At 37.4% G+C, this 27,393-nt stretch overlaps 9 protein-coding genes across 9 annotated transcripts; 7 read left to right on the forward strand and 2 right to left on the reverse strand. All coding sequences in view use genetic code 12, as the record gives it.

The window, feature by feature from the left end:
* Positions 1 to 12: 12 nt before the first annotated feature.
* Positions 13 to 3,756, reverse strand: KGF56_002148 (uncharacterized protein; the record flags this gene model as incomplete). Its single annotated transcript, XM_049323346.1, has 1 exon — positions 13 to 3,756. One exon carries the CDS (start codon positions 3,754 to 3,756, stop codon positions 13 to 15), a length of 3,744 nt encoding a protein of 1,247 aa, XP_049180808.1.
* A 3,031-nt stretch (positions 3,757 to 6,787) lies between these two features.
* USO6 (Uso6p) lies at positions 6,788 to 8,753 on the reverse strand (the record flags this gene model as incomplete). Its single annotated transcript, XM_049323347.1, has 3 exons — positions 6,788 to 7,160; positions 7,219 to 8,615; positions 8,718 to 8,753. 3 exons carry the CDS (start codon positions 8,751 to 8,753, stop codon positions 6,788 to 6,790), a joined length of 1,806 nt encoding a protein of 601 aa, XP_049180809.1.
* Positions 8,754 to 9,829: 1,076 nt separating this feature from the next.
* KGF56_002150 (bifunctional choline kinase/ethanolamine kinase) lies at positions 9,830 to 11,500 on the forward strand (the record flags this gene model as incomplete). The annotated part of the gene is made up of 1 exon (XM_049323348.1): positions 9,830 to 11,500. One exon carries the CDS (start codon positions 9,830 to 9,832, stop codon positions 11,498 to 11,500), a length of 1,671 nt encoding a protein of 556 aa, XP_049180810.1.
* A 175-nt stretch (positions 11,501 to 11,675) lies between these two features.
* Positions 11,676 to 12,800, forward strand: PEX7 (Pex7p; the record flags this gene model as incomplete). Its single annotated transcript, XM_049323349.1, has 1 exon — positions 11,676 to 12,800. One exon carries the CDS (start codon positions 11,676 to 11,678, stop codon positions 12,798 to 12,800), a length of 1,125 nt encoding a protein of 374 aa, XP_049180811.1.
* Positions 12,801 to 13,711: 911 nt separating this feature from the next.
* Positions 13,712 to 17,208, forward strand: KGF56_002152 (uncharacterized protein; the record flags this gene model as incomplete). The annotated part of the gene is made up of 3 exons (XM_049323350.1): positions 13,712 to 13,741; positions 14,362 to 16,989; positions 17,077 to 17,208. 3 exons carry the CDS (start codon positions 13,712 to 13,714, stop codon positions 17,206 to 17,208), a joined length of 2,790 nt encoding a protein of 929 aa, XP_049180812.1.
* A 1,076-nt stretch (positions 17,209 to 18,284) lies between these two features.
* On the forward strand, positions 18,285 to 19,370 carry KGF56_002153 (uncharacterized protein; the record flags this gene model as incomplete). Its single annotated transcript, XM_049323351.1, has 1 exon — positions 18,285 to 19,370. One exon carries the CDS (start codon positions 18,285 to 18,287, stop codon positions 19,368 to 19,370), a length of 1,086 nt encoding a protein of 361 aa, XP_049180813.1.
* Positions 19,371 to 20,041: 671 nt separating this feature from the next.
* On the forward strand, positions 20,042 to 22,120 carry HGT5 (Hgt5p; the record flags this gene model as incomplete). The annotated part of the gene is made up of 1 exon (XM_049323353.1): positions 20,042 to 22,120. One exon carries the CDS (start codon positions 20,042 to 20,044, stop codon positions 22,118 to 22,120), a length of 2,079 nt encoding a protein of 692 aa, XP_049180814.1.
* A 2,489-nt stretch (positions 22,121 to 24,609) lies between these two features.
* Positions 24,610 to 26,442, forward strand: KGF56_002155 (uncharacterized protein; the record flags this gene model as incomplete). The annotated part of the gene is made up of 1 exon (XM_049323354.1): positions 24,610 to 26,442. One exon carries the CDS (start codon positions 24,610 to 24,612, stop codon positions 26,440 to 26,442), a length of 1,833 nt encoding a protein of 610 aa, XP_049180815.1.
* A 791-nt stretch (positions 26,443 to 27,233) lies between these two features.
* Positions 27,234 to 27,393, forward strand: KGF56_002156 (uncharacterized protein; the record flags this gene model as incomplete). The annotated part of the gene is made up of 1 exon (XM_049323355.1): positions 27,234 to 27,393. A coding segment is annotated over one exon (160 nt), but the record flags the coding sequence as incomplete, so codon positions are not given.

Consider the following 27,393-nt stretch of genomic DNA (forward strand, 5'->3'; position numbering starts at 1 on the left):
TTTTTTTTTTTTTCAGTTAGCATTTAATAACTTCATTTCATTACTTGAATCAACACTTAAAAATGGTATAATCTTTTTAAAATAAATATATTCATTGATTTCCTTCAGTTGGCATAACGAGCTATCATTATTCATCGTTACCTCTCTTTGTTCAAAGCAGTCCATTTCTATCCTATTATTTAAAAACTTTCTAATCTCTTCAATCATAATATTCAAGTCATTTATCGATTTGCCTAAATTGATCATTTTGATAAGTGATTGTGGGTGGGAGAATAAACTACTAGTAGTGGTGGTTTGATCATTAGTAATCTCTGCATCACACTCTGTCTTCAAAGTAGATCTTGACTTTGATCTGGTAATTGAACTAGATGAAAAAGTAGAAGACATTGATTTATTTGAACTGAGCTCTTCTAAAAAAATCCCATCATCTTCTTCATTCATATAAAGTGGTTTGTTGTTGTACAGATCTGAATTCATAAATAAGGAGATATAGGGAAGCTGTGGATAATGTGGAAAATATAATGTTTGGGGCATCATCTTTGAATAAGCTTGCCGTTGCCGTTGTTGCTGTTGCTGTTGCTGTTGCTGTTGCTGTTGCTGTTGCTGTTGCTGTTGCTGTTGTTGTTGTTGTTGTTGCTGTTGCCTCTGCATCTGATAATACAATCTCTGATTCATAATATTATTTTTTCGATTTATCAAGTGAAGTTTTTCATTTATTGATTCATGACACACAACGACATCAAATTTGAATATAGGTCGAACAATTTCAGGCGGTAATCTAGCCAATTCAGGTGGTTGAATGTTATACTGACTCTTGTCACTCGATTGAATGATATCAAGAGAGTCTTTTTGCAACTTGATTGTGTCGATTGTGAGAATAGAGTCATCATCCGACTTTACCGATGAAGGTGCCGTGATCGAAGTTGGAATAGACTTGAATGACATTATACTGGGCGATGATGACCTAGATTTGAACGAGTTGGATGTGCTTAGTGAAGTAGACGAATGAGCATTCCTCTTTAAATAGAAAACGTCATCATCATATTCGTCGTCGTCGTCGTCATTGTCCTCATCAACTTCCTCCTCCAGCTGCTGCTGCTGCCGCTGTTGTTGTTGCAGCTCACCTCTGGCAGTAATAGTAGCAGCAGCAACAGCAGAAGCAGCCATAGAAGCAGCAACAGCAGAAATAGAAGAAGCAGCAGTAGCAGCAGCAGCAGTAGCAGCAGTAGCAGCAGCAGCAGCAGTAGTAGTATTAGATTTCTTTTGATTACTGTCCGAGATGATTCTAAATAATTTCCCAATTGAATTCACAAATAAATTGTTCTTGATGGGTGCACTTGCCGATGGCGGTGTCTCAATAAATCTTGCTTCATTTGACCTTCCAGAAGGTACAGTTGAACAAGTATAAATTGCTTCATCAAAAATCTCATACGGATGTGTTTTTCTCAATTCTGATCTTGTCTTTAATGCAGTAACAGGTGGTAAAAAAACCTCCGACAGGTCACTTTCAACACAAAAATCATCCTTATTTATTGCAAGAATTCCAAACTTTCTATTTACCATGGGACTATCAGGCTTAAAATTCAATTCAATTTTACCATTGTTGATCACTGTGAAATTCAGCAAGGCTTCATAAGATTGATGTAATTTCGTTTGAAGGTTTCTTGTAATTTGAATAGAGGTAGACGATTGGTAATTATTAATTCCAACAATTCTCCAAACAATCAATTTTATATAATAAGACCTCACCATTGGGTTCCAATGAGTGAAAAATGATTCAAAACTCTCATCACTAATCAAATAATTAACAAAATTTAGCTTAAAAGAGTCCTTTTGGTTGCTTATCCATTGCAAATGTGAGTTACTTTTAATAGTCTCGTCAGAATCTTCAATCTTGGCAAATGGACACAACTCGTCGGGAATCATATCCCAAACGTTGAAAAGAAATGCAAAATTCTTTAGTAAACATTGTACATGATCGGAGTATTTTATCATCATATAATTGCAACTGAGCCAAAACTCCCAATTAATCAAGTATTTGACCTCAGGTGACGAGTTATTCTCTACATGGTTTATGAGCTCATAAACAATCCCAAGGATTAATTCATTTTTGTTGAATTCAAATACCGGTGTCTCTTTTGCAATCGTGATGAAACATAAATCAATCATTTTGACAAGTTCTGCACTGATATCGTCAAGAGACTTGTTATTAGCAGTAGCACAAAACGTAATATCTCTAATGGTTTTAAATATTTTAATAATCGAATTATAATACATATCACTTTGTCTTATATTAATGTTGTATTGTGGCGGTGGAAGTGGTGGAATTATACTATCCTCTTGTCTTGGTAATGCAAAAGAATTGGAACCCAAAGAAGTTGAAGACAAAGAGGGTGAGCCAACGGAAACATTTCTTCCCGTGTTACTAATATTTGCAGTGATTCTACTAATAGCCACTTGAAAGATTTGAAACACATGACTGAAAATAATGTTAAACCCCGGACAGTCCAATAGAACCACCATCATATCACACGTATCTACAATACTGCTGCTCTCCTTTTGAACTATATCAATATAGTGACGAAAAAAGGAATTGAAAACACTTGAATCTAAACCACACCATCTTCGTACCCAATCCCCATTAGGATTTTGGATTCCAACAACTGGGTGTTTGGGAGGTGGCATACAATTCATGTACCGTTTTTGACCCATTGTTGTTAAATTCTGCAATCCCTTAAAGTTTACCAAATGGTGCAAATGAGCTGGGAAAATATCCTTCAACTTTTTTTCTTGTTTTTCATCTCTTGCAATCTGAGGGATGATTTTCAAGCAAGACTCCAAGGTTATTTGCTTTACATTTAATAAAAACAACAAAGCATTTGAGACATTTGGTATTTTGAAAAAACTGTATGCAAATACTTTACCAACAAATGCAGCCATTGATCCTGAAAGTGTTTTTAGAGTGGTTAGCCTTTCAATACAAAAGTCCAACGTTTTCACTAGTAAATCTTGATACTCTTTTGGTTCATCGTAATTTACCCAATCGCTTCTTGCCATTATTCGGGAAATGCATTCTAGATATGCATTCCTATCAGCGGTAGGAATCAAAGAATAATGAATTTGCTCGTGTGTGGTAATCGATTCCATTACGAACGAGCCACTCGAACTAGTAGATGCAGAAGCAGAAGCAGAAGCAGAAGCAGCAGCAGAAGCAGCAGCAGAAGCAGAAGCAGAAGCAGCAGCAGAAGCAGCAGAAGCCGCAGCAGATGCTAATGATGACGACGACGACGACGATGATGACGATGACGATGACGACGATGACGACGACGACGATGATAATGACGATCCATTAGTGGAATATTTCAAATTGTCGATAAGCGAGTTCCACCATTTAGCCAAGATTGCCAACAATACACACGTTAAGCTTTTATAAATTTTAGAATCCTTTGCAAAAAATTGTTCAATCTGGTTAGCGCTTCTCAAAAACGGAATCAAGGATGTTCGTAGTAAATTACCCTTGAGAACAGCACCGTTATTTGCATTACTATTGCCATTGCCGCAAATACCACTTCGTATTCTGTTATTGTGATTATATTTTCTCAGATTAAATTTATTCAAAGCAAGTTCCAACTTTTTAAATCGTTTTAATAGAGTCTTGATCAACTTGTCATTTGTGGCAGAGTGGGATGAAGATGAAGATGAAGATGAGGATTTAGATGCGGATGCATTTGAGTTTGTTGATAATGTGGTTTTCATTGAATAAAAAGGAGAAAAATGAAAGTGAACAAAATTGGATGTGGAAACACGAGGGGTCTCTCTAGTTAGCGAGGAGAAACAAAGACTATTGGGGTATCCAAAACGCTATCGAGCAGAGCGAGATAGTGGAGTGATAGCCAGGGCCAGTTATACACTATCGAGCAGAGCGAGATAGTGGAGTAACAAGCTAGTCAGGGGAGCAATAGCTAGGACCAGGGACAGGAACCAGTTATATGGAGCAATAACAGCGAGGTGTTAATGGTGTTGCCAAAAAATGGTTGTAAAAAAAAGGTTGACAAAATTGGTTGTAAAAAAGGTTATCCAAATTGGTTGTAAAAAACGACAAATTGTAAAGGGACTGTCAAATATGATGCTGCTAATAAATTGCGGTTGTTGGCAAGAGCAATGAGTATATTAGCTAATTATATAAATAGAGGACCCCACCTGTAAGCAACAGTTTGTTGTGCCCTTTAAGCTTATTTTTTTTCTTTTAAGGAAGCTGTAAAAATTTGGTTGTAAAAAATTTGGTTGTAAAAAATCAATATATGGGAAAGTAAAGGGGAAGCAAGGAAGTTGTAAGCAAAACGAGTGAGCGAGCGAGCGAGCGAATGAATAAACAAGAAACTATATTATGGCTTGTCCTTAAATATGAGTACAAATAAGAGTAGTTGTAGCAAAGACACTAGTAATGATAGTGGAAAGTTTTAGTATGAATTTGATTTTGGTTGCAACAAAAGATGATCAAAATTTTTTTTTCTTTTTTTCCGCCCCAGGTTCGTATAATGGGAAACGATTGTTGTAACTATTTTGTTGTTTATACTAAAGGCAACTAGTTTTTCTCCAGTATTGATGTAATGTTGTATGCTTTTGTTTAGCTATTGCTGTAAATCGTACGCTCTTGCAAAAATCGTATGCTCTTGCAAAAATCCTATGCTCTTACACTAATCCTATACTTTTACAATAAATCCCATGCTATCAAGATTAAGGAAAATCAATGAATTTATACTTTTATTGTTAGAATTTGATTTTATCTATGAGAGTGCTTAATTTAGACAATCCAATGAATATTCAGGCTATTTTTCTTTTTTTTTTTTTTTAACGTGAGATTTTGTTATCGAAAACAAATCAATCAAAATAGCAAACAGACGAGAAAAGAACAAACAAACGAGAAAAGAATAAACAAATGTAATTTCTAAAATGTAAAATGTAATTTGTATATCGAAATTAAAGAAGGAGTAAAACGGTAGTGTGCGATTGCTATTAGTACTTGACTAGTCCATCTCTACATAGTTTATATCTTCTGCAAGCTATTTTATAGTTTATGGTGGGCTGGGTCTTGTAAAATCAGGGGCTTTGAAGTTAAATATAGATGGAAGAATAAGGTGAAAATAGGGTGAAAAATATGGTGAAAAATATGGTGAAAAATATGGTGAAAAACTATAGTGAAAAACTATAGTGCAATACTCAAGGTGCAATACCTAAGCAATACCTAAGGTGCAATACCTAAGGTGCAAGACTAAGATGCTAAGGCTTGAGGTGCTAAGGCTTGAGGTGCTAAGACTTAAGGTGAGGCTTCAGGTGATTGCTGTTATTTTGCTTACATACTAATCTTTAGTAGGCAACAAACAAGTTTTACAGCTTTATAATCAATTCTTGTTTTCTTTTATTTCCGTCTATTTCTTTAATTTCACCTTGAGTTTCATTTCACCCGAGAACAAGTAAATTGTATAGTAAATTTCAAAAGATTTTCCTAGAGTACTAAATAATTCTGCTAGAGTTCTAAATGATTCTAGTGTACTTGCTATAATTGAATTGTAGTATTTCAGTTGACACAATTGAATTGTAGTATTTCAATTGATATAATTATAATATTCTATTCAATAGAGAAAAGACATCAATTGTGTTTGTAAACTTTCGGCCTAAAGAGGTCAGTTTTGGCTACTAACACCGATACAATAAACATCGCGGCATCTTCAGTTCGTACTTGCTATATTTGGAATAAAAATACCTCAAAATAGGCATAGAAACACAAAAAACAAATATAACACAAAAACTACAAAATCAGGTAAACATTACTCTTTTGGAAGATGACCTTTTATAGACAGATCCCAAGTCTCTATGGTTCTTTTAGTTGAGATCATAGACTGATGTTGGAAAATATATCTCGATATAAAATGCCAAATACAGAAATGTAATTAATTACCATTTGTCAAAAGTAGAATGTAAATAACGCATACATTGGGCACAAGAAAACTATATAGCTGTGAATATTATCCAGCAACTGAATCTACTCGACTCTCTCTACTATCGAGCATAGCGAGATGGTAGAAAGCTGTACTCTAGTACTCAACTCTCTCTACTATCGAACGAGATGGTAGAAAGCTGTACTCTAGTACTCAACTCTCTCTACTATCGAACGAGATGGTAGAAAGCTGTACTCTAGTACTCAACTCTCTCTACTATCGAACGAGATGGTAGAAAGCTGTACTCTAGTACTCTAGTACTCAACTCTCTCTACTAGCAACTATATCGTTCCTCGATAGTAAAAGTATAGACTACGAGAAATTTAAAAATAAATGTGGTACTTCTTTAGGTGTTTTAGACGATACATTCATCACAACTAGTTTTTAGCACTCATGACAAGCTCGTTTCCCCAAAGAACCCCACTAATGTAAAAAAACGTGGATCTTTCCAATAATTTCTTGACTTTTTTTTTTTTCTTTTTTTCATTATTGGTGATCAAAATAGTAAATGTTGGTTATCATTTTTTAACATTGCTAATCTTTTCTTGCGATAATGCAAGAGTTGTATGACTTTTTTGCGTGCTAGCTCTTGCTCTACCGTCCAGCACCGTTATCACCAAGACAGAAAGAGGTTTTGTGAGAAGATCATTCAATTCAATTGCAAATCTAAATTTCAGTCATATATATTTATATTAACCTTTGTTCCTTTGAAAAAGAAAAGGTCTTTTTAATCTTGGAATATACAGCCATTTCAAAAATGTTGTATTCTTGTACCCAACTCCTTTTTCTTACTTCCTATCTTCCTCTGATTTCTCATTAATGGATTCTACTTTTGTATCGTCTACACTTGCAGATTCAATACTCGGTGACGCAACAGTCACAATTGTTTGATCTTCATCAAAAACAGTTTCCTTCGACATCAAGTCTTTATTGGGCTCTAGGTTCATCTTCAGTTTCAAAAAGGTCCCCCTCTTTTTTTCCAATTCCTCTGCAGACTGCTTCTTCTCATTCTTCTTCTCTTCCTCTTCTTCAGCTTTAGTTGGCGAATCTTGACACTCAACAGGGTCTTCCTCCTCCTCCTCATCATTGTTCCATTTGCTCTTTAGCTTGGACGATGGAGCAAACGCAGCTGTACATGGTTCTTTACCAGCCTTCGACTCGCTGTCTACTGCTCCAGTTACTTCTGGCTCCTTTTCTCCTTCAATCTTTCTCTACTTACGTTTCTTCCTTTATCAATGCATCTTTCGCATGTTTGTTAAACTCATACACATCGTTATTGAGTTTTTTCAGCTTTTCCAATTTTTCAACAACATCATCAGGGTCTTTAATACTTGTCTCAGATTCACAAGACCTCTTTGCATCTTCCAAAGATACAGCAAGTTTGATATTTTTCTCCATCTCACGAACCAAATGTTCTTCATGATTTTGTTTGATTTTGTTTAATTTTGCAACTTGTTCATTCAAATCATCAACCAATAAAGTTTTCTCCTCAATGGTCTTTTCATCATGTGCGATTTTTAGTTTCAAAATGTCAATATATTCAACTATTCCAGAAAAGATTGACTTTTCCTCCTTTGCGTATTTCAACAGTCCATGATCTGCGTGTTCACCTTCATTATTGTCATGACTACTCAACTGGTCGAACGAATCGTCCAAATTATCATCTTCATCAGATGATATATCGGCAAGATCGATGAATTGATATTTTTGTTTCAGTATCGATACTTGAGGAAAGTCGGGATCTGATCTAAGCTTCTCGATATACTCTTCAAATTGCATGTAAAAATCTTGCAATGCAGTCAAATTCTTTTTCAAGTCTTTTATTGTAAGACTGCTTGCTTTGATCTTCTTACCCATTTCTTCAACCTGAGTAATCAATTCCTGTTTCAGTTCCTTCTCCTTCTCCTTCTCCTTCTCTCCCTTTTCCAACTCCTCAACTTTCTTACTTTTGTCAATAACAACTTGTTTAGAATGATCAAGCTCTTGACAAACTTTCTTATACTTTTCCATCTCCTTATTTGTATTATCCAAACTCTTGACAAGATTAATATTTTCCGCCAAGTGATGATCTACTTCGGTTTGCAAAGTATTGGATTGAACTTGAGCTTGAGATTCCTTTTCACGTAAATCACCGATAATCTTATCCTTTTCTGGTTCAACTTCACTACTCAGTAGCTTCTCCCGTGCCAACTCCTTATTCAATTCTAATACTTTTTGCTCCAACTCAGTAATTTTTGAGTCTCTTTCCACCAAAACAGATTCCATTTTGGTGTTGTATTTGAAGCTATGCTCCTGCTCAAGCTTCTTTTCCAATTGCTCAAGCTTTTTTTCCAACTGCATTGAGCTCTCCAAACTCTTCAAACTCTCGAGCAATTGTTGAACTTGCCCACTCGGCAACTTTGCTTCAGAGCGAACTTTTTCCTCAAATAATAGCTTCAGTTGTTTCTCCACATCATTCAATTTCTGGACCAACTCGTTTTCAGTTTTCTCCTTCGTTTGCCGGTACTCATTTATCTCTTCGGTCTTTACATCCAATTCCTTTTGCATTTTTGCAATTGTTTCATCCAGGGTCTTTTTTAATGATTCCAATTGGTGATTAAGTTTCTGTTTTTCACCCTTCAAATTGGAAATACTAGACCAATTGCTAACAAACAGCAGGACAGAGAAGAAGACTGACAAAGTTGAAAAAAATAAAAACATATGATAATAATATGATACCTCCTTCAGTATCTCAAAGTACTCATTGGATGACATCTTGGTTAACTTTGGAAATAGTAGAGAAAAAGGTATGGGTAAAAGGTACGGGGTAAAAGGTACGGGGTAAAAGGTACGGGGTAAAAGGTACGGGGTAAAAGGTACGGGGTAAAAGGTACGGGGTAAAAGGTACGGGGTAAAAGGTACGGGGTAAAAGGTATTAGGATAAAGGTATCAGGATAAAGGTATTAGGATAAAGGTATCAGGATAAAGGTATTAGGATAAAGGTATTAGGGATAAAGAAGAATTCGTCCTGGGCCCTTTAAAAAACATACGATAATTTCCCAATTGGGTAAAAAAATGCGGCACTATTGATTAGGGTCGTGTCGCACGGCTAATTGCAAAACAATAATTATAATAATAATAATATTTCATTTTCCACATCTCATCTATCACCGCCACAACACACATGCACCACACGCACTTATCACCGCTGCCACTTGCCGAGATGAGACATATGGTAGCACACAACTATATTGTGGCACATGCAAAGATTCGCTGAGAAAAAGTTGATTAGATAAACTCAAGTTAGCCGCCTTTCTTCATATTCAACCAAAAACTGCAACCCCAACAATTGTTCTTGTTCACTCACCAAGCACGACCAGTTGATCTTTTTCTTCAACCTACACCTTGGTTTCTTCCTTCTCTCTTCTTTCTATCAAAACCTCTTCTCAGACCGTGGTGTGACCTGTTACTCAATTCGGTCCATCTCGATGGCCCTTCCTTAACGTCTCTTGTTGATCAGGCGAGAACAAAAAAAAAAAAAAAAAAAAAAGAACTCCGTTAGTTGATGAAATTTCATGGTAACATAACTGGGGATTCTAATAGCTGGGAATTATAATAACTAGGGATTCTAGTAGGTGAGATTCTAGTAGGTGAGATTCTAGTAGGTGAGATTCTAGTAGGTGAGATTTTAGTAGGTGAGATTCTAGTATTTGCAATTGAAATCTGTTCTAGTAGCAAGACGGATTAGTTTCTGAGGCAATAATTTTCTTGTATACAAGATACGTTTGTCGCTGACTATTGGACAGCGTTTCTTTTGTAAACTCGCCGCGTTAGATATATAGAAAGAAAGAATGGAGATCACACCGTCTTATAGGTCTTCAAGGTCGAGATCAAGATCGAGAACAAGAAATTCAACAGCCAACTCAAGGGCAACGTCAGCAACACGAAGACCAAGTATATCGTCGGCCAAGCGTTCATTGTCGAGCTCTTCTTTAGACAGGCTAACTGTTACGCCAACTCGTATTGATAGTGAGAGAAGCATCCCATCAGTTCAGGTGGTGCTTGATAACTCATTACCCAAGGATTTTTTCAAACAGGATATCATTGCTCTTGCAAAGATTTTGAAAATCAGCAAATGGCATAAACGCAATTTGTTACAGCAGCATTTGGCAATCACTAGAATATCGGGCGCACTAACTAATTCGATTTACAAGATTGAATATAACGACGATGAAAGTGATGTTCATCTTCCAGCGCTTTTGCTTAGAGTATACGGGAAAAACGTTGATGAATTAATAGATAGGGATCTGGAATTACAAATATTGATTAAGCTTTCACAAAAACGCATTGGACCAAGATTATTGGGTATTTTTACAAATGGGAGATTTGAACAGTTTCTTGATGGCTTCGTTACTCTTAATAAAGAGCAGATTAGAAATGAAGTCATATCGCAAATGATTGGTAGGAGAATGAAGGATCTACACTACAAAATTGAGTTGAACATGGATGACTTCCAATCAGCTCCAACGTGCTGGAGATTAATTGAAAAGTGGTTGAAGATTTTGGAATTTGAGTACATGCCCCAGTATGAAGCAGCAGGAATCAATCCCAAAGATGTGTTTTTTTTCAATTTCCAAGAATTCAAAAAACTTGTGTTCAAGTATAAGCATTGGTTGTTTTCCAAGTATGACGAAGCGAAAGAGGAGTTTGCATCAAATTACAAGTTTTGTCACAATGATACTCAATACGGGAATCTACTTCTTCGTGAATCATTTAAACCTGAGCATATTATCATAGGAGACAATCCAAACTTTTCGGCATCAAACTTCAATGATGTGGCAATAAGATCAACATCCAATAAAAAGGACTCGGACTTGGTAGTTATAGATTTCGAATATTCGGGACCAAATTTCCCAGCTTTTGACATTGTTAACCATTTTAGCGAATGGATGGCCAACTATCATGATCCGGTAAGATCATACTATATTGACCAGGACAAGTACCCAACCAAATTGCAACAATTGAACCTTATAAAATCATATATTGAATATGACTTTCAATTCCCTTCTTCGAATTTAAAAACACTGAAATCGCCAATTGAACTATCAGACAACCCTAAATCTCAAGCGATTAATTTGATCCAGCATGAAATTGAGAAATTTTACAACGAATGTGTTTATTGGAGAGGTTCAGTACAAATATATTGGTGTTTATGGGGATTAATTCAAAATGGTTCATTGAAACCAACTTTGCAAGTTGAGTCTACTGGAGAAAAAGGTGTTGACAGCACTTACAACATTACAGTAGATATTGAGAAATTATCAGTGGATGATTCAGAAGTTGCTACTCAAGAAGCCATTACTTCTTGTGACGATGATTTTGATTATTTGAAATATTCTAATCAAAAAATTGCAATCTTTATGGGTGACGCTATTCAATTTAAACTAATTGATGAAAATGAGATTGATCAAGAGTATAGAAAATCGATAAAGTATTTGAGTATAGATACTTTTGACTATTGAGAGAGTAGGGTGGCGTGTGTGTGTGTGTTTGTAGTTATTGGTATATAGAAGATTGCATATTATCTACAGCTTGATCAAAGTATAACAAGCTAACTAAAAAAATAAAAAAAATAATAATAAAAATTAAAGAAAGTTGATGAAATTTTTCACCTTGTAGTTGAACTTTACAAGAGTAATGCTAGCGTTTCGAACAAAAGGATATAATGGGTATGGGGTACAGTACTCACCCTTTTATGATAATAAGCTAGCGGTACTGACGGCGGCGAATTACGGCCTTGTTGGTAACGGACGGCTATTTATTCTCAATATTGAGCCTGGTGGACAAATAGTTGGGCAAGGATCATGGGAAACTCAAGATGGGTTATTTGACCTAGCATGGAGCGAGATCCATGAAAACCAGTGTGTTGTTGCGAGTGGTGACGGCTCAATCAAATTATTCGATATAATGGTTCCCCAGTTCCCTATTTTGCAGTGGAAAGAGCACGAGCGTGAGGTTTTTTCAGTGAATTGGAATCTTGTTGATAAGACCAATTTTGTCACTAGCAGTTGGGATGGGATGATTAAGATATGGTCACATCAAAGAGCAGAATCTATGTACACATTGAGACCAAACTCGACCGATTTCACAACGAAAAGTGCCCCGATTTCGCAAACGGCGAAGCCATTGCTTCTGTTTCAACAGCAACACCAACAGGCATCAAACACCAAGCATTGCATATATTCAGCCCAATTTTCGCCACACTCTCCGTCTATGCTTGTGTCATGCAATGGCTCTTCCCAGGTACAGATATGGGACTTGAGAACAGCACACCCACTACAAATGCAATTCATATCGCACAATGGACTAGAAACGCTCTCAGTAGATTGGAATAAATATAAATCAACAGTTATTGCCTCTGCTGGTACAGATAAGTCCATTAGAGTATGGGATCTAAGGATGATTTCCAAAATAGACCAGCCTCATCTGCATTCACCTATGCCACTGCAGCACCAACGTGGACCTTCTCCCTTGAATGAGTTCTTGGGACACGAATTTGCCGTTCGCAAAGTGCAATGGTCGCCCCATGACTCGAAAGAGTTGATAAGTACTTCCTATGACATGACTGCAAGGATATGGCGAGACGAACTGGATGAAAGAGCAAGATTCTTAAATACCAAAACGGGCGGTATGAAGGGTATATTTGGCCGACATAAGGAATTTGTGATTGGCTGCGATTATAGTCTATGGGGAGAGCCAGGCTGGTGTGCTACTACTGGATGGGATGAAATGGTTTATGTGTGGGACTCCAAAAGGGTATAACAAGGAGACACTGCAAACCGCAAACTGCACTATCGAGCGAAGCGAGATAGTGTAGACATTGCAAGTTAGTGAAGCCACTGCAAACTGCACTATCGAACGAAGCGAGATAGTGTAGCCACCGCAAATCAGTAGAGCACTGGAAACTAGTGGAGCACCGCAAATTAGTAGAGCCACCGCAAGTTAGTGGAGCACTGCAAATTATTGGAGACACTGCAAGTTAGTGGAGACACCGCAAGTTAGTAGAGCACTGCAAATTAGTAGAGACTTAGAGAGTACTGCAAATTGCTAGATTACTGCAAATTAGTAGAGCACCGCAAATTAGTGGAGTATCGTAAGTTAGTGGAGACACCGCAAGTTAGTGGAGCACTGCAAATTAGTAGAGACTTAGAGAGTACTGCAAATTAGTAGAGCACCGCAAATTAGTGGAGTATCGTAAGTTAGTGGAGACACCGCAAGTTAGTGGAGCACTGCAAATTAGTAGAGACTTAGAGAGTACTGCAAATTAGTAGAGCACCGCAAATTAGTGGAGTATCGTAAGTTAGTGGAGACACCGCAAGTTAGTGGAGCACTGCAAATTAGTAGAGACTTAGAGAGTACTGCAAATTAGTAGAGCACCGCAAATTAGTGGAGTATCGTAAGTTAGTGGAGACACCGCAAGTTAGTAGAGCACTGCAAATTAGTAGAGACTTAGAGAGTACTGCAAATTGCTAGATTACTGCAAATTAGTAGAGCACCACAAATTAGTGGAGACACCGCAAGTTAGTGGAGCCACCGAAAATTAGTAGATTACTGCAAATTAGTAGAGCACTGGAAATTAGTAGATTGCTACAAATTAGAAGAGACCTAGAGAACACTGCAAATTACTAGAGACCTAGAGATTATTGCAAATTACTAGAGAATACTGCATATCAATGGAAACCGTTACTGGAGATGGTAATTTGGTGACCATCTCCAGACATAGTGTACTCTGTTTTGCTTCACTATTGAGCGGAGCGAGATAGTACTATGTTAGTGTACTGTGTTTTGCTACACTATCTTGCTCCGCTCGATAGTACAATGTTAGTGTACTGTGTTTTGCTTAACGCTCGATAGATCTGTGTTTCGCTACACTATCTCGCTCCGCTCGATAGTGTACTGAGTTTTGCTCTATAGTGTACCTTAATAACGACTCTAGTCTATTTCTCCAACATTCTATTCCATGACCCGTTTGTTCTACTAGATTGATCGATTCGGTTATTTAATTTCTTTTATTCCTAATTAGTCGAAAAGGTAAATATTTTATTAATGTTGCATAATAAATGAATCTTTCCTAATTAGGCAAGAAAATCTTTTTCACTTTTTGCAATCAAATCAACAAGATGCCCTGGCATCTTGTTGATTTTATGATATCTTTCTATATATATTTATACATATTTATATATATATTGAAGAGTGTCTGGGTTAAACAGTCTAGTTATTAAAAGGCCTTTTTTTTTTTTTTAAAACTGGCCCATTGATGATGATGAGTACACTTGCATTAAATCTTCCATATCACTATAAACTTGACCCCAGGGCAACTAAGAAAGCATCGTGTTTTCAAACTTTCTATGAGACAAATATTGGACTATGGAAGAAACAATTGAATAGCACGACGAGGGAAAGTTACAGAATCATTGATAACTTACCAAAAATAGTGACTACTATTGATGAAATAAATTCAAACCAAAATCGAAATCAAAATCAAAGTCGAAGTCAAAATCGAAATCGAAATCGAGATCGAGATCAGTATGATGGAAATTACGTCAAGTATGTTAATACACTGATCAATAACCAGTTAATCACAGTATTTATTCACTCAAACTCTTTTTCGTTTATTGAAGAGACGAAATCTCAAATATTGAGAGCTTACGATGTCATAATTTCCAAAACAATTGTCATTGATGAAATCAAGTTTATGAAAATTGATGAGACTTTTATTGCTGAGATGAATAAGCTTTGCCAGAGATATCAAGTTGAAGTGATCATTAATAATACGCCGCAATCATTCGATACTAAGCCCGTGGAAACCGCGTATTCCTATTCCTATTCCTATTCCATTCACATGGTAGGTGGTCAGGATAACGTTACCCAATTTGAAACATCATTAAAAGCAATGATTGACCTGTTGTTAAATAACTATTTCCTTGATGCTTTCACTATCCCATTAAGCAGAATACCTTTACTAGGCGGGGTAGGGTTAAAGAATTTCCAACAAATTGCTAGACAAACAAACACAAACATTTATATACCCGATTTATTGCCCAATTTGTACAATTCAAAGATTTTTGCAAATAATCAAGATATGAGATTGTTGTTCACTGCAAAGAATGTCACTGAGCTATTACTTTGTAAGTGCATTTTGAGTAAACTAATAGCTTCACAAACACAACTAATAACCAAGTCCGTTTCCATGTCTAAATATAAGCTAGATTCAATCATCTTGAACCATCAATCCGAGTTGATAAATTTAATGTTGAAACACTCTGTGTTCATCCAGTTTCCTAGTTTAGGCGAAGCCAATGAAAATGCCGATACGATCATCATCCAAGGCCAGAATTTAGAAGCAATTGATGATTGCATAAATGGGATTAACATAATCGCATCTCAATATTATACAATTTCGGGAAGCAAGACTCAAAACATCAAAGATTTGTATCATACTTGCCAGTACAGGAAAAGTTGTCAGTTGATAATTGACGGGAAACATCAAAGATTTGAAATTATGGGTCATTGCAATGAGATAAAAGCGTTGCTTACATCCTCAATGATGAACACAGCAGGCGCACCATTGAATCTCTCTATAGAATTGAATAACGATCAAAAAGAATTTATTAGTGGGAAGAAAAATGGAAAGTTGATCAAGATTCTCAATCAGTTGAATAATCTCCCAATTATCAAATTCACTAATCATGATGAATATAGTTTCCATATTGAGATATCTGCTCAAAATAGTCTTGTTCTCAAAAATACAGTTGAGTTAATTGAGTTGGAGTTACCAGCGGAATTGAAGTTCAATATCCCCGAAGTATTCCACAAATCCGTTATTGGTAATGGTGGATCGATAATACAACAAATCATGAAGAAATATAACGTCTTTATCAAGTTCTCATCCAATTTCGATTCATCAACAAATTTGTATTGCTTAAGAAGAGAACCAAATGTGTTGATAAAATGTCCTCGCAAAAATATGCAAAACATCCCCTTGGTGAAAAATGAAATTGATCAGTTGGTGCTCAAATACAGCATGAATGATATCTTACAACAACAGCATACAACGGTTTACTATAACATCAAGTTTCAAATTTTGAAAAACCATTACCTGTTACTCGTAAATAACAACAAGCTCCATTTGATCAACAAGTTAGAGCACGATTACAACTCGTTTATAAATTTCCCTTCAACAATTGAAGATTTCAAAGCCAACTCTGTAGAGTTCAATATCAAAGGATCAGAATCCAAGATCAAATCTTGTGCAAAACAACTACTGTCTTTACTCCCACAATGCTATGAGTTTAAATTTACTGCAAACCAATCCAAATTCAAAGAATACTTCAAAACGAGGGACTTTGAAGATCAAGTAGTAATTCCATTTAGATTGTTATTGAGCTATGATTTGATCGTTAATGAAACTCCAATAAACTCAAACCCAAATTCCACATACCACCAGATAATCATGACGTATTACGACTCGAGTAAGCTTCCACAAGCCATTGAGTCAATGACATATTGGCTAAGGGAACGTGGATTTCTCATTACGGAAAAAAGCGAAATGCAATTCAACCCAATTCTAGAATCAACAGTATCATCGCCTATTAAAGTGAATAAATTCACCTCGACTCCACTTTCCATGCCCTTGCAGTCAATAACAAACATAAACTTTACGTTTTCATCGCCAGTAAAGAAAACACATTTGCCGGCTATATCTCCAGGTAAGCAGATTGCGGCAATGTCTCCAGGAAAACAAATCCAAATCCCAGCCATGTCTCCAAGCAAACAATACATGGTTTCTCCTTCACGACAACAATTGATGATGCAATCGCCAGTACGACCATTCAATTCTACATCTTCCTTTTCGTCGCCTGTAAAATCTGGTCACTATCAGTCACCAGTAATGTTATCGCCAGTCAAATTTAAGTTGGATGCTATAAATTTGAACGAGGCAGGTAGTTATGTATGTAATATATAAAGATTCGAGCTTGTACCTAGCTTGCAATATTGGTCTATCGAGTACCGATTTGAGACCTACTATCGAGCAAAGCGAGATAGTGGGGCAGCACTCAGTGGCTCGTTACAACACCATCTAGCAGAGCGAGATAGTGGAGCAGCACTCAGTGGCTCGTTACAACACTATCTAGCTTGCATTTTCACTAGTGGTGGTGATGACAGGTGATGAAGGTTTGTGCATCTCTCTCTCGCTTTGCTCGATAGTATCAGTATCGAGCAGTGTCGACGGTTGCGCTCCACTATCTCGCTTTGCTCGATAGTGTCGATATTGGTCTATCGAGTACCGCTGGCTTCACTAGTGGTGGTGGTGGTGGTGGTGATGTACAGCTGGTGAATGGGTTTGACCTAGTCACGTGCATGTCACGTGAGATACTCTGGTATTGACAAGTTGCAGCATTTTTGTGTCTTGGGCCTTTTTTATCAAGAGTCGCATCTAGATCTAGTGATGTTCCAAAACGGCTCTCACAATAGTGTTATTAGTGTCGCCAGTGTCTCCAGTGTTGCTAGTGTCGCCAGTCAGTGCTGCTCCACTATCTCGCTCTGCTTGATAGTGTCGCGAAGCATAATTAACTTTTGATATCCTCGGTAACTCTTACTTGATTAATAAGGAAACAACGGAAAATTACGGGAAACGCAAATTTTCCCAATTAGGAAAAATGTATACTTTCGAGATCTCTTAAAAGATGAGTCGATTGTTTTAGAAATTTAATCTGAATGGGTGATTGGCGTTTATTTGAATGGGATTATTAACAAAGTGCTAGTAGTCAGTACTGCTCCACTATCGGGCAGAGCGAGATAGTGGAGCAATACTCAGTAGCTTGTAACAACACTATCGAGCAGAGCGAGATAGTGTCACTGCTCGATAGTGGAGCAACTCAGTAGCTTGTTACAACACTATCTTGCTCTGCTCTATAGTGTCACTCGACAGTGTCGCTGGCATCTTCGGACTCCTAAATCCTGGTTATATGTCCTTGTATTCTTAACCAAATAGCAATGCATAAAAAAAAAAAAAAGAAAAAAAAAAAAGAAAAACAAAATGGGGTACATAGCGATGGTATTGCAAGAGATTTTATCAACGGTGGAAATTCGAGTGAAAATTGTGTGTTTGTGCATATATATATATATATAGAAAGAGAGACTAGTCTCTGTTTTTAGCCCATTTCTATCGTTTTAGTAGAGATACTGCATTTCTTTCTTTTCTTTCTTTCCTTAAACTCAAAGTAATTCACACTTGATTCCCAGATGTTGATGAAATTTGGATTTCCAGATGTCGATGTATGGAGCTCTTTGCCGAAATTGGATACTCCAATTCCGCCAAGTCCCTTTAAAAGTGAAGCACTTTGTAAATTCTACAATTTCACAATGAAGGGATCAACACCACTTTCAATTGCTATCATCTACTTTACCTCAATCCATTACATGAATGAAGTTGTCAGGAAAAGGCAATTGAGAAAAAGACAAGCTAATGAAGAAAAGAGTCGTAATGGTGGTGGTGGTGCTAGTGGTGCTAGTGGTGGTGCTACGCTTTCAAAAAGCTTACCCGCTGCTCCTTGGCCCATTGCCAGGACATTTCCTTTCAAACTATTTGTCTTATTGCACAACATTTTCCTTTGTATTTATTCCATTTGGACGTTTATTGGAATCACAACCGCTATAGCATCAACAATGGACATTTTCAGATTTGACTTGATCCCCAAATTTTTCCAAAACATCAATAACGAAAATTACACTTTTGCTAAACTAGATGTGTTTTTCCAGAGTATATGCGATTCTCGATATGGTATATTTTCCAGATTAATTACATCGAGTAAGGGGTTGCACAATTTGGAAATCCTTGGTTACTGGTTCTATATATCTAAATTTTATGAGGTTTTAGACACGATTGTGATTCTTGTTAAAGGCCGACCATCTTCCTTGCTACAAAGCTACCATCATGCAGGAGCAATGATGTGCATGTGGGCAGGAGTGAGATACCAATCACCACCTATTTGGATATTTGTTGTATTCAACTCCTTCATTCACTCCTTGATGTATTTTTACTTTACATTATCGTGTTTACACATTAGAGTCCCGACTCTTGCGAAAAAGATTCTTACATCATTGCAAATCACCCAATTTGTCGTTGGCGGAAGTATTGCCATATTGCACTGTTTTGTATGGATCAGCGATTTGAGCTTGGGTGACAAAATAGAGGAAATAAGATTAATTAGTTGCATAGCTTCTCCAAATCAAGCATTGCCTATTTTGATCAATGTCGCTTATCTAACACCATTAACGGCCCTATTTGCAATCTTTTATGTCGAAAGCTACTTTAAGAAAAAAACCTAATTCCAACACTATCGAGCAGAGACACTAGTGACACTATCGAGCAGTGACACTATCGAGCAGAGCGAGATAGTGTTGTAACAAGCTACTGAGTGTTGCTCTACTATCGAGCAGTGGCACTATCTCGCTCTGCTCGATAGTGTCACTGGTCGATAGTGTCACTGGTCGATAGTGTCACTGGTCGATAGTGTCACTGGTCGATAGTGTCACTGGTCGATAGTGTCACTGGTCGATAGTGTCACTGGTCGATAGTGTTGTTACAAGCTACTGAGTGCGAGATAGAGAGCAATAATAGGTTTAAATAGACCCCCGCCTGCACTTCCTGCACCCACTGCACCCACTGTACTCCCTGTACTCCCTGTACTTTAATTATATACATATCCAAGGGCATTAAATATTAAACGCTGAGTAGCCTTTTAAACGAAATTTGACACTATTTATATATATCCGTCTTTTTCTTTTGTAATTTAATTATGCTACCACCTGTCCCTTGCCTTTTTCTTTTTTCTTTTTTCCGCTGGCGCTACCACATGTAACTTTGCGCGGTAAGGAAATTGAAAAAAAGCTATTGTTCCAAATGAAGTATATAGCTATTAACTAGCCATTGGATTAGCGATTAGCTTAGCAATCAGTTGGTAATTAGCACCTGAAGGTATATAAATGGTTTGGATAGTATGGCATATAATCCACTACTGACCTATGAGCAAGACCCTTTTAGGGATCAGCTGTCTATTCTTAGTATAGAGGACCCACTGACTGTCCATAGTGTGCTGGAGGTAGAATTAAATACTCAAAAACCACTAGGTCTGCATGGTATCAGCAATAGTAGCAGTTACAACAGTAGCAGCACAGAGGGAAATTCTGCTACAAAACACCATAGGACGGATAAAGAAGAACAAGAACAAGAAAAGGAGGAGGAGGAGGAGGAGGAGGTGGATTTATTCGATCCAATACAATTTAAACAATCACAAGACCAAGGTGATATGGAACGTACCTCACTAGATTCTTTCCGAGACGATTTTGGGAACGTTTACGATTCAGTAAACTTTGACAACAAGAAATACACCCAAAAACTCACTTTCAAGGGAACCAAACTAGTTTACTTTACCTCGGCGTTTGTTAGTTTATTTGTCAGTTTGTTCGGATACGAACAAGGTGTATGTAGTGGGATTCTAGCATTTGACACGTTTAATTTATACTTTAACCACCCCAGTGCAGCGACTATTGGGCTAGTCATATCTATTTTGGAAATTGGTGCCATGATCAGCTCAATACTCGTGGCTAAGATCTCGGATAATTTTGGAAGGAAGAGAACAATCTTGCTAGGGACATTCATCTTCATGATCGGTGGGACCTTGCAGTCGTTTTGTCCCAATATGTTTGTCTTTGCCGTGGGCAGAGTGCTTAGTGGGGTAGGAGTAGGTATTTTATCAACAATTGTTCCATCATATCAATGTGAGATAAGTCCAAGTGAAGAGAGAGGGAAGCTTGTGTGTGGTGAATTTACAGGTAATATCAGTGGATACGCATTGAGTGTTTGGGTTGATTATTTTTGCTACTTCATTCAGGATATAGGGAATACGCGAAAAAACCCAAATTCATTTTTGGCTAATTTAAGTTGGAGACTACCGTTATTTATACAAGTCGTTCTTGCTTTTGTTTTGTTTCTTGGTGGGTTTTTCATTGTTGAGAGTCCTCGTTGGTTGTTGGATAATGATATGGACCAGCAAGGGTTTAATGTCCTAAGTTTATTATATGACTCTCATCCACTGAGTACTAAACCCAAAACGGAGTTTTTCTTGATCAAAAATTCCATTTTGCATGAGAGGCAAACGATACCGAAATCAGAGAGGACGTGGAGGCTTTTGATACTGAGGTATAAACAAAGAGTGTTTGTTGCTTGTTCTTCACTCGTTTTTGCGCAATTGAATGGAATCAATATCATCTCCTATTACGCACCCATGGTTTTTCTTGAGGCCGGGTTTAATGATTCAGGAGCATTATTGATGACGGGTATAAATGGATTGATTTACCTTTTATCCACGATCCCACCATGGTTTCTAGTGGATAAATGGGGAAGACGGCCCATTCTAATATCCAGTGGTATTGCCATGGGGGTATGCTTAAGTCTAGTTTCCATCTTTATGTTTTTAAATAAATCGTATACCGCATCGATAGTTGCAGTATTAGTGATAATTTACAATGCGTCGTTTGGATTTGGATTCGGGCCAATACCATTTTTGTTATCTGGAGAATCATACCCATTATCAGTACGTTCGAAAGGTGTTTCCCTTGCGGTAGCGTGCAATTGGCTAAGTAACTTTATTGTGGGATTATTGGCTCCTATATTACGACAGAATATCCAATGGGCAATGTACTTATTCCCAGCTGGGTCATGTATCCTTAGTGTTATCTGTGTTATATTATTCTACCCCGAGACCAAGGGTGCTGAATTGGAGGAGATTGATGCAGTGTTTGACGATTTTTATGCCGAACTGCCGTTTACGAGAATGTTTGGTAGTTTCAGTAGAAAGAGGAACAGAAACAGAATCACAGATGAGCAAGGTAGAAGAATGCATGCAGCGTATGATAGATTAGAGAATGATTTACTTACGAGAGCAAGGAACCATGATGATAGCGATGATGATATTGGTAGTGATGATGAAGATATGGTATTGGTTGAGGATGAGAATATTGAGATGGAAGAATTGAATAACTTGGATTACGAGTATGATACTGGGAATAGGAATTAAAAATCGACTGGTTCGATGGCGACACTAGCAAGCGAAGCGAGCTTGAAGGGTTTTATTTTTGAATGGCAACACTAGCGAGCGAAGCGAGCTAGTAGAGCAATACTTTGTAGGGTTTTATTTTTGAATGGCGACACTAGCGACCGAAGCGAGCCAGAAGGGTTTTACTTTTGAATGGCGACACTAGCTCGCTTCGCTCGCTAGAAGGGTTTTACTTTTGAATGGCGACACTAGCTCGCTTCGCTCGCTAGAAGGGTTTTACTTTTGAATGGCGACACTAGCTCGCTTCGCTCGCTAGAAGGGTTTTACTTTTGAATGGCGACACTAGCTCGCTTCGCTCGCTAGAAGGGTTTTACTTTTGAATGGCGACACTAGCTCGCTTCGCTCGCTAGAAGGGTTTTACTTTTGAATGGCGACACTAGCTCGCTTCGCTCGCTAGAAGGGATATATTTTTTAATGGGTAGTTAAAAGTAGATTGATTTAGAATTGTTATTTACTTTTTTTTTTTAGCACCCGCTAGGGGAAGGAGTTCCGATATGCAATACAATAAGGGGAAAGAGTTCCGAGATGCAATATAGAAAGGTGAAATTCTACAGCAAACAAAGTGGTTAGTTTGAGTTTGCAAAGTGCATTATATGGATTCCGTGGGTATTCAGCTGAAAGAAGAGAGGATAATTTGAACCAATTTGTATTGGCTTTGTAAAAATATTATTGCAGGAGAAGTAGAAGAGTGAAAAAAGCTATAGAAAAGGAAAAGTATGGACACCAACCAAATTTGTATTGACGATAAAGTTTTCATACTACACCTCCTAGCCTCTTTGCTCCATATTATTACACCTCTCTTAGCCTCTTACTACACCTCTCTTAGCCTCTTACTACACCTCTCTTAGCCTCTTACTACACCTCTCTTAGCCTCTTACTACACCTCTCTTAGCCTCTTACTACACCTCTCTTAGCCTCTTACTACACCTCTCTTAGCCTCTTACTACACCTCTTTTAGCCTCTTTGCCCCATATTACTACCTCTCCTAGCCACCTTTAGTCTAAAACTACTACATTTGTAATAGTTAGCGAAAGCTTAAATCTTTTAGGGAAAAAAGGGTTTGTCCTTTTAGACACTACATTTTGCTGTGATACGTTACATGGTGATACAAATTCTAGAACTAAAAAAGAAAGGTGTAGAGTCAAATGTGTAGAAAATAAAAAATATACTGACTTTGGAATTGTCAAGTAATGGAGTAAAATAAGTCTTGTGATGTGTTATGGCGGTAGTGTTGTGATGTGTTATGGCGGTAGTGTTGTGATGTGTCATGGTGATTTATAGTGTGGTGATTTATAGTGTTGTGATGTGTAGTCTTGGGATGTATAATGGTGATTTATAGTGTTGTGATGTGTAATGGTGATTAATAGTGTAGTAATGTGTAGTATAGTGATTAATAGTGTAGCGGTATGTAATGTTGCGATATGTAATGTTGCAGTGGGTAATTTTGTGATGGGTCATTTGTGATGGGTAATTTGTGATGCGAATGTGCAACGTGTAAAGATAAGGACACCGTCATTTTGATCTCATGCAATGTATTGTAAATAAAGTTTTCTTGTAAATTGAGCAAGAGATGTGAGTAGTGCTACAAGTAAGGTAATTGAGTTTCCCGAAATCAATATGTACATCTCAGTGCCAAGGTTATCTTTGATGGGTTTCGTGTGAGATGTAGCAGCAACAAGATATTATTAATGGGGAACTTATTATTACAAGATCTCATTAGAGTAAGCTTGTTTAACCAATTAAAAGCTATATAGCAATCAAACAGTAAATAAACAATAGAATACTATTCCATACGGCTCTTTTTCCTCTTGAGAAGGCGGTAGAAAGAATTGAGAGATTTTTTAATGCTATTATTATTAATGCTTATTATCTACTCTATTATTAATGATTGTCTACTCCATTATTAATGCTTGTCTACTCCATTATTAATGCTTATTGTCTACTCCATTATTATTGATGCTCATTATGTCCACTATTTTAGTGCACTATTTTAGTGTACTATTTTTCCTTTATGTAATTTGTTAGCTTTCATTTGTTACGGAAAAAAACCCACCATATGGTAGCGGATACAAGGTCATCGGATACAAGGTCATCGGATAAAGTGAATATATATTAACAATAGAATAGACATTTTGCACATTGTAGCAATACACATTGTAACCTTGAATTCGGTCTATAGGACTTGCTGACTTGCCAAACTATTACACCTTGTGGCTAACAAGCAGTAACTCTTGACTAGAACACATACTAGGACATTGTCCTTGTACAGCGTCTTTTTGCACCAAACCAGTGTTTCAACTCATATATTAAACACAAACACACCTCCCCCTCCCCTTACACCTCCATTCTACAAAGTATGGCCCTTTATTAACTCACGCCTCTCACTTATCTTTCGTCTCATAGCTTTTTCCAGAAAATAGATACGTTTTTTTTTTGGTTTTTCTATGATTATGGCTGTTGTCGATCAAGAAGATACTCTGTATCATAGATCAACATTCCACCTGATATTTGTTCAGGATAACACTAATAATAACCACCACCACCACCACCACAACAACAACAACAACAAAAACAACAATAATAATGCCAAAGGTAACGTGGATAGTGCCCGATCCATTTTTGAAGAACCAGATATTACACTAGTTACCCAGTGTAGCAAGCAGTCTTCTATACCTATACCATATATCCCACAATTATCTAGAGGTAGATTGAATTTGAAGAAATCATTCACTGCGGGAAGCACCAAGCTAAAGACTAGGTCACATCCATTGGTTAATGATGAGATTGATCTATGTGGTGAAGAAGAAAAAGAAGAAGAAGAAGAAGATGTGGATGATGACGATGATGATGAGTTTTTGGATGAGTATGAATCGGATGATCTTTCCTTCAGCTCTACTCTGTCCTTCCAATCAAGTGTCACCAATGTATCAAGGAAACCACCACCATTATACCAGTACCATTCATTTAATAATGCACTTTACTCATATGTATCCCCTAAATCAACATTAATGATTAGCATACCAACAAACAGATCAATATCTATAGCATCATCTTCCGTCTCCTCGGTAAATACTTGTTTTTCACCTAAACAACCAACACAACAAGAACTACCACCACTACAACAGCAACAACAGCAACAACAGCAGCACCAGCAGCAGCACCACCCCCACCACCAGGCAAAGGTGATGTCTAGAAGTTTAAGTGGGTCATCTACTTTATCAGTGACTTTGCCTCAACAATCACCACAAACCACTTCTTGCTCACCGGTGACCATAACGTCAAAGGGAATACTTGGTTCTGATTCTAGTTCTAATGCACTGAGGTTTGGTTATCCAAAAAAGACTCTTCGTCACGCATCGTCTACCGAGTGTCTCTACAAACTACTACACAACTCGTCATCTCCTTCAGTCAAGAAATTACTTTATTCCAATCTCACAACGTCCTTGAAATTGTTGAAAAATAAAATCCCTTTTTATACCAGTCGACAAAGTATACTCAATAACATCATAAGTGAACCTCCACGATTAACCGACGATAAGTTCCCAACTTCACAATCTGAAGAGCTCATAACTTTCTTTCAAGATGACCAAGTCACTAATGATCATGAAATGTCAGCGGCATCTGCACAACTTTCCTTCACACCACATATTAAATCGACGTTTAAAAACCGAGATTCACGAATAAATTCTCAATTCCTAAGACTATATGCTTATGATTACAATGCTCGTATCAACTCCCAAACATTACCCAATTCATTAGCTCAGGACGATTCATCACCCATTCTTACAAAGAAATCTAATCTCACTTTCCATATCAAACATAATATGTTTAGAATATCCAATATGTCGAGAGAAAAATTATGGAATAGTGTTATTCTACCGCCAAGAAAGGATCAAAGTCCGATGGACTGTATAGACAGTGAATCATACTGTCCAGATGTGGAAATGGAAGAGGAGGATGAGAAGGAGCAAAAAAAGAATAATACAACACTGAGTGCTTATGGGGCTACTTCGATAACGAGAAAACTGGGTAAATACTTGCCTTGGGATTTGAAACCAAGCATCAAACCAGCAGGGGTCTTGCATGGAGGGAAATGGGTATTCAATGGAATGGCACCAAATTCTGGTATTACAAAGACTCAGTTTACCGTTAAGGGGTGGTGCAATTCCAAATGGAGAAATATTTACAAGGAATTTGATAACGATAATAATAATGATGATGATGACGACGATGACGATGAGGAGGAGGAGGAGGAGGAGGAGGAGGAGGAGGGCTGGATATAGAAAACTGGAATTTTTTAAAGCGCTATCCATTTTCAATTCTTTCTTAATTAATTAATTAATTCATTTGATTGTATATAGATTAAATAGAAATACAAAGGATTCATAAAGATAATTTGAACATAAAGGTGATGTCCATGGCTATACATATGCGCGTTAGCTCATCAACTGTAATCAGATGGTAGTGTTTCGTTATACTGGTTTGGTAGCGAAATTACAAAAAGCACCAACACAATCGACTGACACTATCGACTGACACTATCGACCGACACTATCGAGCAGAGCGAGATAGTGGAGGAACACAAACATCGAACAATGTTGTGATAGCTCGCCTCGCTCTGATAGACGGTGGCTCACTCAGTAGCTTGTTACGACACTATCTAGCGGAGCGAGATAGTGTTATTAGTCAATTTGCTCCACCAGCTCGCTCTATAGTGTCATTAATCAATGTGCTCCACCAGCTCGCTCTGGTTGATAGTGTCATTAATCAATTTGCTCCACTATCTCGCTCTACTCGATAGTGTCATTAATCAATGTGCTCCACTATCTCGCTCTGCTCGATAGTGTCGCTCCCTAGTGTCGCTCCCTAGTGATACACTCGCTCTACTCTTCTTCTAATAAACTCATACAGTCACGTGACGTCATGCGGGCAAAGCCCTCATTTTTAAACGTCTGGGCAACGACTTGCAAGTTTGCACTACCATGAAAAATTAAATTTTGCAAAAGGTATAACCGATATAATTCATCATTCACCACTACCGGTTCCCCCCCACCAACTAACCCTTAACCGAATAATGGCTCCAAAAGGTAAAAAAGTGGCACCAGCACCATTTGCTGCTAAATCAGCCAAGACAGCTGAGTCTAAAAACCCATTAATTGAATCTAGTCCTAAGAACTTTGGTCTTGGACAATCGATCCAACCAAAGAGAAACTTATCTAGATTTGTTAAATGGC

This window comes from Candida oxycetoniae, assembly GCF_023343755.2.
Source record: "Candida oxycetoniae strain CBS 10844 chromosome Unknown scaffold48, whole genome shotgun sequence".
Taxonomy (NCBI): Eukaryota; Fungi; Ascomycota; class Pichiomycetes; order Serinales; family Debaryomycetaceae; genus Lodderomyces; species Lodderomyces oxycetoniae.